The sequence below is a fragment of the Myotis lucifugus genome, unplaced genomic scaffold (genome assembly GCF_000147115.1).
Source record: "Myotis lucifugus unplaced genomic scaffold, Myoluc2.0 scaffold_495, whole genome shotgun sequence".
Lineage (NCBI taxonomy): Eukaryota > Metazoa > Chordata > Mammalia > Chiroptera > Vespertilionidae > Myotis > Myotis lucifugus.
Genome location: NW_005871543.1, coordinates 850 through 11111, shown reverse-complemented (window position 1 = coordinate 11111; position 10262 = coordinate 850). Strand labels below are relative to the sequence as shown.

The following is a 10262-nucleotide window of genomic DNA, read 5'->3' as shown; positions in this document are numbered from 1 at the left end:
ACTCTGAGGAATTAAAGGTCCAGCTTGAAAGAGAATAACCAGGAGGAAATATGGCTGGGCAGGTAGGGGCTCCCTCCAAGCCTGCTCCCCCTTGTCCCCAAACTGCCAGCCCCGCTGGGAGACAGAGCCTGTAGCGGGCGGACTGAGCCGTTTCTGGGACACCCTGGACCAACGGGAGGCTGTGAGGGCTCTGTTCCTGCATCCCTGCCTTCCGCGGGCTGGGCTGGGCTGGGCTGGGGGCGGGCCCCCTCTCCCCTCACCTGCTGCCCTTCCCAATTAAGAGCCTCCCTGTCCCTCAGGCCAACTTCCCCCGCCCCCTCCCCCCCATCAACACAAAAACCCCAGAGTGCCAGGCCGGCAGCAGCCCAGAAGCTGGGGCACATTCCCGGAGTTCCGATCGCCCCGAGATGTTTACTCTCTGGGCGGAGGGTGAGAAAGGAAAGCGAGATGTTGCAATCCACTCCCTCCACGTCAGCCAGCGGCGTCAGCTGAGCGATTAGCTGGCGGACATGGGTGGGGCAGAGGCAGGGCAGCGGGACATGGAGCCGGTCCGCTCTGCCAGCCCTGACTCAGGTGCCTGCCGGCCGAGCTGCATCTCCCGGCAGGAGATGGCCACGTGCTCACTCGAAAACGAACCTGAAACCGAAGCCGCGCCAGGCCAGCGGGGTCAGGATTCCCCGCTTGAAGTCAGAGGTGACTCACCGCTGACAGCCACCGACCTCGGCAGCTGACAAGTGGCCACAGAGAGGCAGAGGCGTGAGACGAGAGCACAGGAAGCAGGCAGGTGAGGGTGGGTGCCGCCGGGATGGGGGGGTCAGGGCCTGTCTCGGGGGGAGCAGGTCAGGGGAGGTGGCCTCCTGGTCCTGTGTCCGTCAAGCAGGACCGCAAGCCCTGGCACTGCCAGGCCAGGACGCCGGCAGGGTGGCAAGAGGCCAACTTCCCTTTGCCAGGTGGCGTTCGTGATAAGGGCAGGGCACAGAGCGCAGGCTGGCTGGGAGGTGGCCGGGGACGCCTGGGCCCCACTTGGTCCCCGGGTGACGATGCCCTTGCTGCCTCCTGTTCTCCAGCGCAGCTGAGCCTCCGGGGCAAGCATGGCGAGCAGCATGGAGGTGGTGGCCATGGACTGTGAGATGGTGGGGCTGGGGCCCAACAACGAGAGCGGCTTGGCCCGGTGCAGCCTCGTGGACATCGAGGGCGCCGTGGTCTACGACAAGTTCATCCGGCCCGAGGGGGAGATCACCAATTACAGAACCGCCGTCAGCGGGGTCACGGCCCGGCACATGGAGAAGGCCACACCCTTCGCCGTGGCCAGGCTGGAGGTGAGTGAAGGGCCGTGTGCCAGCCGGGCCAAGGGGGGGTGGGGGGGGCTGCAGACACCATCGCCCCAACACAGACACACTTCCCTGGCGCCTTCCCCAAGTGGGGGATCCCCGACCTGTGCTACTCTTCCTGTCCGTGTCCCCTTGCCGACTTCCACCTGCGCTTCTGACCTCCTGCTGGTCTGTGATGATGATGAACTACGGTCCCACCTGATGTTCCTCACACTGATTGGGGGGTCTGAATTCCCCATTCTTTCCTCTCTACCCGGCTGGCCCCCACCAGTGAGCCCCGTGTGGAGATATGGGCGGGTCCGGGGCGGAGGCCTTCACTGGCTGGGCCCTGGCAGGGTGCCCTCCGGGTCCTTAAACACTGGCCCCGAGGGGAGGGCTTGCTCCCGGACCCGCTGCTGCAGCGGCAGGCAGGCTGGGCCGGCTGTCAGTCTGTCAGCTGTCAGTCTGTGGTCCCGAGACCCACCCCCTCCTGCAGCTGCTCCAGGTTTAACTTTCTGTTTCTCAGAATCACCAAACAGAAAACCAACTCAAGCACTTACTTCACAGGGGGCCCCAGGTTAGTCACTTCTGGGAAGGTGTCGAAGGGCAAACGAACGCACAGTATTGGTTTCTGCGCCGCTGGGGCTTGGGGATGTCCACGTCGAACAGGGGGAAGTGAGGTTTGTCTTAACTTCCCACACCTCCCACGCCAGGCTCAGGTGCTAGAGATAAAACCACTATTGTGTTTGGGGTTATTGTTTGTTTTTTAATCCTCACCCAAAAGGACACGTTTTCATTGGTGAGAGAGAGAGAGAGAGAGAGAGAGAGAGAGAGAGAGAGAGAATTTTTTTTAATGTTTCCATCTTTACTTTGTTAACGTAAAGAAACCATTGAAACCTGTAAAGAATTTTTGTGAGTTTATTTGACCCAAACTGTCGACAAATGCTGGGAAGCTGAACCTCAGTGGATTGAGATAATGCTCCGGAGAATGGCCGGTTACATCTGTATTTATACATGGCAATCAAAGGTTACATGAAATTGATTAGTGGTAGATTAAGGAGGTGGGATAAAGCAAAGGGGGCAGGGGGGAGGGGAGACACCCCTGGGGTTGCATAAAAAGTAAAACGATGGACACATACTTAGGTGGGTACAGGATCAATTAACATGAGAATGAAGGAATCTGTGGTCTCTGTCCTGGCGCCCAGCACATTTGGTTGTGCCCCAGGGGCTCCAGAAAAAGGGAAGTTACAAGTTACCCAGACACTTCAAGGGTGTGTTATCATCGATGCAAAAAGACAGATAGGCTCCGTTAAGGTAAAGGTTGACCTTGTCAGTGAAGATACCGGCCTAGGACGTAACTGCCCACCACAACTGCTTTTAGTTAAAGTGTAATTTCAGACCATCCTTTGTGGTGACTTTAGGTCTCTGTCAGGTCAGCATGTGGCCCCTTTCGTCCACAAGAGAAAGAGAATTTGGTGAGAGAGAAACATCAATCAGTTGCCTCCTGCAGGCACCCTGACCAGGGATCACACCTGTAACCTTTTGGTGTACAGGAGGGCGCTCCCGCCAACACCAACGGAGCCGCCGGCCAGGGCGCGTAGCTACTACGTACTGGTGTAGGGTTTCCTGACTCTGTCTCCAGCGCATTCATGCCTCACCAAACAGTCTCCCAAGGTGGGTTCCCAGGAGGGTTCCCGGAGGTAACTCAGGTCTGAATCCCGGCAGGTCAGTCCACACCTCTGCACCCAGTTTCCACACCCAGAGAAGAAAACGGGGGTGACAACCGAAGCGATGTCATAGGATTCTTTTTTTTTTAAATATATTTTATTGATTTTTTACAGAGAGGAAGGGAGAGAGATAGAGAGTTAGAAACATCGATGAGAGAGAAACATCGACCAGCTGCCTCCTGCACATCTCCTACTGGGGATGTGCCCGCAACCCAGGCACATGCCCTTGACCGGAATCGAACCTGGGACCCTTCAGTCCGCAGTCTGACGCTCTATCCACTGAGCCAAACCGGCTTCGGCATGTCATAGGATTCTTGTGGGGACTGAGAAAGTGCCAGGGGAGGGTGCCTCTAGGGCAGTGATGGCGAACCTTTTGAGCTCGGCGAGTCAGCATTTTGAAAAACCCTAACGTAACTCTGGTGCCGTGTCACACATAGAAATGTTTTGATCTTTGCAACCATAGTAAAACAAAGACTTATATTTTTGATATTTATTTTATATATTTAAATGCCATTTAACAAAGAAAAATCAACCAAAAAAATGAGTTCGCGTGTCAGTGGTGTCATAGGTTTGCCATCACTGCTCTAGGGACTCACTCTAGCTACCGTGATTGTCCGCCCTGTAACCCCATGTCACAGATAAGGAAACAGGCTCACCTGGACCAATGGATGTATTGCCTGGCTAGGGCCACTGTAACGAAGGACCGCAACTGGGGGGCTTAAGCAGCGGAAGTGTGTGTCTCTCAGTTCTGGAGGCTAGAAGTCCAAGATCAAAAGGGGTGAGCCAGCCCTAGCCAGTTTGGCTCAGTGGATAGAGCATCAGCCTGCAGACTGAAGGGTCCCAGGTTCGATTCCAGCCAAGGGCACATGCCTGGGTTGCGGGCTTGATCCCCAGTGGGGGGATGTGCAGGAGGCAGCCAATCAATGATTCTCTCCCATCATTGATGTTTCTATCTCTCTTTCCCTCTCCTTTCCTCTCTGATATTAAGAAAAAAAAAAAAAGGTGTGAGCCAGTGGAGTTTCGCTCCTTCTTCTTCTTTTTAAATTTATTTATTTGAGAGAGAGGTGGGAAGGAAAATGGAGGGAGGGGAGGGAGAGAAAGAGAGAGAGAGATGGATTTGTTGGTCTACTTATTGACGCACTCATTGGTTAATTTTTTTTATATATTTTATTGATTTTTTACAGAGAGGAAGGGAGAGGGATAGAGAGTTAGAAACATCGATCTGAGAGGAATATCGATCAGCTGCCTCCTGCACACTCCCTATTGGGTATGTGCCCGCAACAAAGGTACATGCCCTTGACCAGAATCGAACCTGGGACCCTTGAGTCCGCAGGCCGACGCTCTATCCACTGAGTCAAACCAGTTAGGGCTCATTGGTTGATTCTTGTATGTGACTGGGAATCGAACCCACAACCTCGGTCTATTGGGATGGACACTCTGACCACCTGAGCGGCCCGGCCAGCGCCCGGGGTTGGTTTGCTCTGAGGGCTGAGGGGGAGAATGTTTCTAGGTCTCTCCCAGCTCCCAAGCGTGGGCTGGCAATCTTTGGTGTTCGTCGGCTTGCAGACATGTCACCTCAACCTCTGCTTTCGCGTTCACGTGGCATTCTCCCCGTGTGCGTCTCTGTGCCCGGATTCCCCCTTTTTATCAAAGCTCCCGTTATTTGGACTCGGGGCTCCCCCTAACTCCGTCTGCACAGATCCTACTTCCACATAAACCACGTTTTGAGGAACTAGGGATTTCAACAAGTGAATCTGGCCGGCCTGGGGTGGACAGAGTTGGCACAATTCAGCCCATAACACTGAATAACGGGCCCAAATTCAGAAAACAGAATGGGAAGGGCTGGTCAGGATTCGAACTTGGGCTCGAAACCTCTAGGGCTGTGTGTCCCATAGGGTGGGGTGCCCACCTGGCTGGTGAGCCCCCGGAAAGCAGCTGGTCTGAACTGCCAAGTGCTGTGAGTGTACCCTGCATTTCAAAGACCTGTTTAAAAAAAATCATAAAATACCTCGGTAATTTTCTATAGTGATGACTTGTTGACATGGTAGTATTTGGGGTCTATTCAGTTAAATAAAACATATCAAAACTAACCTGACCTATTTCTTTTGAACCTTTTCCAATATGGCTACTAGATGATGTAAATGCCTTAATGTGGCTCCTGGTCTATTTCTCTTGGTCAGCACTGACCTAGAGGTGCTAAGAGGGTGCTGGGGAGCCCTGGGGGGGGGGCACTATATATCATGGTGGTTCTGGAGAGACTCCAGGAGGCTGGTGGCATGTGCAAGGGGTGGGAGGAGTTTGCGCATGCAACTGAGTGGGCCATAGGGAGCCACTGAAGATTCTTGAGCAAGAGCATGGCAGGATCAGAGCCAGTTTCAGAAAAACTACAATGGGGTGGGGGAGGAATGCTGTGGAGGAGAGATGGGAGTGAGGGAGAGAGGACAATGGGGAGAGAGTCAGAGCCCCTAAGGAGCAGCTATGGGGGAGGTGAGGGGGAGCTGAGACCTATGTAGCGGAGGACTAGAAAGAAGGAAATGTTAGGACAGAGGAGACCAAAGGGGACTCACCAAGAAGGGGAGAGCAGCATAAAGAAGGGACAGGCCCTGGCTGGTGTGGCTCAGTGGATAGAGCGTCGGCCTGCGGACTGGAGGGTCCCGGGTTCGATTCCCCGTCAGGGCACATGCCCGGGTTGCAGGCTCGATCCCCACAGGGGGCGTGCAGGAGGCAGCCGATCCATGATCCCCTCTCATCATTGATGTTTCTCTTTGAAGTCAATAAAAATATATTTAAAAAAAAGAAGAAGAAGAAGAGGTGGGTCAGTTCAGGCGCCAGCGAGAGGCCAAGGGCACTGAGAGGAGCTCCCCACACTCAGATCCCCGCTGAGCAGTCAGGTGGACGGCGGGTCCCCATCCTTCCTCCGCCTCCCCAGCCTCCCTCCCATCAGAGCGGCAGAAAGCGAAAGAGCCCGGAGCAGGGGGACAGGAGGCAGCAAAGACACACTTGTGGCACCTCTGGGCGTGGACTTTCGGGCCGTTCCCTGGGCGCCCTTGGCACCGCCCTGGGAGGCAGGACACCTTGGCCTCGTCCAGCTTTGGTGCAGAAATGCTCTGGTTCTCAGGTGGAGGTGATGCCGGGCCCAGTGCTTCTCGCGAGTGGCATGAAGCCCTGCCCAGAGCAGGCACCGAGCCACCCCAGGAGCGAGGCGGGACTCTGAAATGGGTCTTTGGACCCACAGCTGGGGTTCCCACTTCCTGCTCCATCACTAACTGACCCGTGTGACCTTCAGCAAGTGAGAAACCCTTTCTTTTTTATATATATACTAGAGGCCCGGTGCACGAAAATTCATGCACTCAGGGGTGGGGGAGTCCCGCAGCCCGGCCTGTGCCCTCTTGCAGTCTGGGACCCCTCGGGGTATGACCACCTGCTGGCTTAGGCCTGCTCCCCGGGGGATCAGGCCTAAAGTGGCAGTCAGACATCCCTCTGGCCACCCAGGAGCCCTCAGGGGATGTCCGACTAATGGCTTAGGACCTCAGGGAGTGGGCCTAAGCCCGAGGTCGGCAAACTGCAGCTCGAGAGCCACATGTGGCTCTTTGGCCCCTTGAGTGTGGTTCTTCCTAAGCATTAGGAGTACCCTAATTAAGTTAATAACAATTTACCTACCTATATAGTTTAAGTTTAAAAAATGTGGCTCTCAAAAGAAATTTCAATCGTTGTACTGTTGATATTTGGCTCTGTTGACTAATGAGTTTGCTGACCACTGGCCTATGCCATTAGTCAGACATCCTTAGCGCTGCCGAGGCTCCCACCACCACCGCTGTGCTTGCAGCCAGTCAGCCTGGCTTGTGGCTCAGTGGAGCTCCCCCTGTGGGAGAGCACTGACCACCAGCGGGCAGCTCCTGCATTGAATGTCTGCCCCCTGGTGGTCAGTGTGCATCATAGCAACCAGTCGTTCCCGGTCATTCCACTGTTAGGGTCAATTTGCATATTACCCTTTTATTATATAGAGATATGGACCTTTCTGAGCCTGTTTTCTCACCGGAGAAAGGGGAGTACTGGTTTTTCCTTCCAACACAGGGGAGTCTGGAAGCGGTGATGGCCTATAGCAGTGGTCGGCAAACTGCGACTCACAAGCCACATGCGGCTCTTTGGCCCCTTGAGTGTGGCTCTTCCACAAAATACCGACTTCTGCGCATGGTCCATGAAGTTTCAATCGCACTGTACATGCATGCCTGCACATGGTATTTTGTGGAAGAGCCACACTCAAGGGGCCAAAGAGCCGCATGTGACTAGCGAGCCGCAGTTTGCCGACCACTGGCCTATGGCCTTAGCTCAGTGCCCAGTTCACAGCGCATGGCCACTAATGTGCCCGTGGAGAAAAGACAGAAATCTTGATTTTTCATCTGAGTTGCCTCTCTGACTCCCCTAGAGAATGCAGCCTTAGACTCTGGCCCTCATTTTCTGCCTGCTTGCTGCCTACCCTGCTGCCCCAGAGACTTCCCCAAACCTGGCTCAGATCACAGCCTCCCAGGGCCCCCCTGGCCTAAGTTCCTCTGAGCCTCAACCTACCTGCCTTCTCTCACAGCTCAGCCACCACCCACCTGTGCTTCAGACAAACCTCTACTTGTCCCGCCTCCCTGCCCCTAATCCTACCATCCTGGCAGGCCCAGGCCAGAGGAGTCCCCACAATTCAAACTGTCAGCACAAGAAGGAACTCATGAGGAGACTGAGGTCCAGAGAGGGGCAGTGACTTGCCTAAGGACACACAGCAACTTGGGATGCAACTTGGTGCACAGACTCAGTGCTCTCACCTGCAGACTAATTACCCTTTTCTTTTCTTTCTTTCTTTTTTTTTAACTAACAGTACTTTTTAATAGCTTGTAACTCACTTCTGTAAGTTAATGCTCTTTTAATGTTAGCCCAGTATGGGGAGTAGCATCTACCCCATGATGGGGATTGGAGGGATAATTGCATTTTTACTTTGCAAACAAGGGAACCGAATCCTGTGGAGCATCGTGGTTTAGGAGGGACACACGGAGGACACGAGGGAGGCCACGGTAGCTTGTGGACCGGAAGCTATTTCATATGGAACCAGCACAGCAGCCCTCGCCTCGGTGGCGTGCCTTGTTGGGGGGCCACTGTTGGGCAGGTGCCTATGGGCTCAGCCAGATGGAGGACAAATTCAGTATCCAGGTTCCCCCAGGGTCAGCTGCCTCGTGAGGAGAAGACACAAGCAGGGGACAGGAAAGAGGAGGACAGGGCCCCTCCTGAAGATGAGAGTAAAGGACCTGGGCCTCCACAAGGACAACATTCTTACAGGCCCTGACAGCCACCTGTCCTGGCAGCCGGGAATGGATGAATGGATACACGAATCAATGGAGAGATGGGAGAATGGATACAGGTATTAATGAAGGAATGAATGAATGGGTACAGGAACTAATGAAGGAATGGATGAATGGACACAGGAACCAATGAAGAAATGGAGGAATGGATACAGGAACTAATGAAGGAATGGATACAGGAATTAGTGAAGGAATCAATGAATGGATACAGGAACTAATGAAGGAATGCATACAGGAATTAGTGAAGGAACCAATGAATGGATACAGGAACTAATGAAGGAATGAATGGATGGATACAGGAACCAATGAAGGGATGGAGGAATGGATATAGGAACTAATAAAGGAATAGGTGAATGGATACAGGAACCAATGAAGGAATGGATGAGTGGATACAGGAACTAATGAAGGAATGGAGTAGATACAGGAACCAATGAAGGCATGAATACAGGAATTAGTGAAGGAATCATGAATGGATACAGGAACTAATGAAGGAATGGATACAGGAACTAATGAAGGATGAGATGATACAGGACAATGGATACAGGAACCAATGAAGGAATGGATACAGGAATTAATGAAGGAATCATGAATGGATACAGGAACTAATGAAGGAATGGATACAGGAACTAATGAAGGAATGGAGGAGTGGATACAGGAACTAATGAAGTAATGGGTACAGGAATTAGTGAAGGAATCAATGAATGGATACAGGAAGTAATGAAGGAATGAATGGATGGATACAGGAAACAATGAAGGAATAGAAGAGTTGATACAGGAACAAATGAAGGAATGGAAGAGTGGGTACAGGAACCAATGAAGGAACGGAGGAGTGGATACAGGAACCAATGAAGGAATGGAGGAGTGGATACAGGAAACAATGAAGGAATAGAAGAGTTGATACAGGAACTAATGAAGAAATAGAAGAGTGGGTACAGGAACGAATGGAGGAATAGGTGAATGGATGATGGAAGCAGCAGCTCTGAGCTGCTGCACAGTCTTCAGTGCAGAGATGTCCACACTCATGCAAGGCAGACAACGCCCTGGACGCTGGCGAGGGCCCCTCCCCCGCTGTGTGAGTCAGTGGATTCTGGGGTAGAGACCGCCCTCTGGATGTTCAACAAGGGCCCCAGGTGACTTTTGATCTGGGAAATACTTGGAACGAGAGTGAAACTCGGTGGAAGGAGAGTATACGGGCAGACACCTGGGCCAGCCCCTCCCTGGCTCTGCAGCCCTGCTCTCTGTTGGTCACATGGTATGACGATCCCTGCCTTCCAGAAGCCATCTTCCTGGTTCCAGAAACCTTCACAGAGTGCTCTCTGCTCTGAGATGAATGACGTTAATACAGCCCCTGCGTTCTTCGTAGTGGTGACCATCACAACCACAATCACAGTGACAGGCTCAGGTGCATCCCAGCTCTCAACTCGCCAGCTGTGTGACCTGAGCAAGCGTCTTAACCTCTCTGATCCCTGGGCCCCACCCTCGGTAAAATGGAACTAAAAATACTCTTGCTGAGAGGCTGCATGACGGGGTGCGGAAAGTACCTGGCCGGGTGCCAGGATAACGAAGGCAGACAGATCGATGTCCCTTCCCCCCACCCCTCTCCAGTTCTTTCCCCTAGTTTGAGCATCTCCACCTCCTGTGCGTGATACACCTGCCTCATTACACTGACTCGGGGCAGGTCCCACGGCTCTGAGGTCCCTCGGGCTGGTACCTCCCCACCTGCCTGGGTTCAGAAGGTCCCCCTTCCCCTCCCCAGCCTTGCCTCAGAAAGCCAGGGGAGCCCCGGCTGCCAGCTGGCCCCTGGAGGCTCACCTGACACATGGGGAACGGAAGCCCAGAGATGCTCTTTAAGCTCCCTGAGGCCACACAGCACGTCCCAGCCAGCT

At 53.6% G+C, this 10262-nt stretch overlaps 1 protein-coding gene across 3 annotated transcripts; it reads left to right on the top strand.

The window, feature by feature from the left end:
* The first annotated feature begins 377 nt into the window (after positions 1 to 377).
* Positions 378 to 8887, top strand: LOC102430263 (interferon-stimulated gene 20 kDa protein-like). 3 transcript variants are annotated; one of them, XM_014446014.2, is made up of 3 exons: positions 378 to 780; positions 1068 to 1319; positions 7620 to 8887. In XM_014446014.2, the coding sequence occupies exons 2-3, from the start codon at positions 1092 to 1094 to the stop codon at positions 7782 to 7784; spliced, it is 393 nt and encodes a 130-aa protein (XP_014301500.2). In that variant the 5' UTR covers positions 378 to 780; positions 1068 to 1091; the 3' UTR covers positions 7785 to 8887. The 3 variants fall into 3 exon arrangements, with proteins under 3 accessions (XP_014301500.2, XP_023600650.1, XP_023600651.1); XM_023744882.1 differs by having other exon boundaries at positions 378 to 784; XM_023744883.1 differs by lacking the exon at positions 7620 to 8887 and adding an exon at positions 1603 to 2370 and having other exon boundaries at positions 381 to 784.
* The last annotated feature ends 1375 nt before the right edge of the window (positions 8888 to 10262 follow it).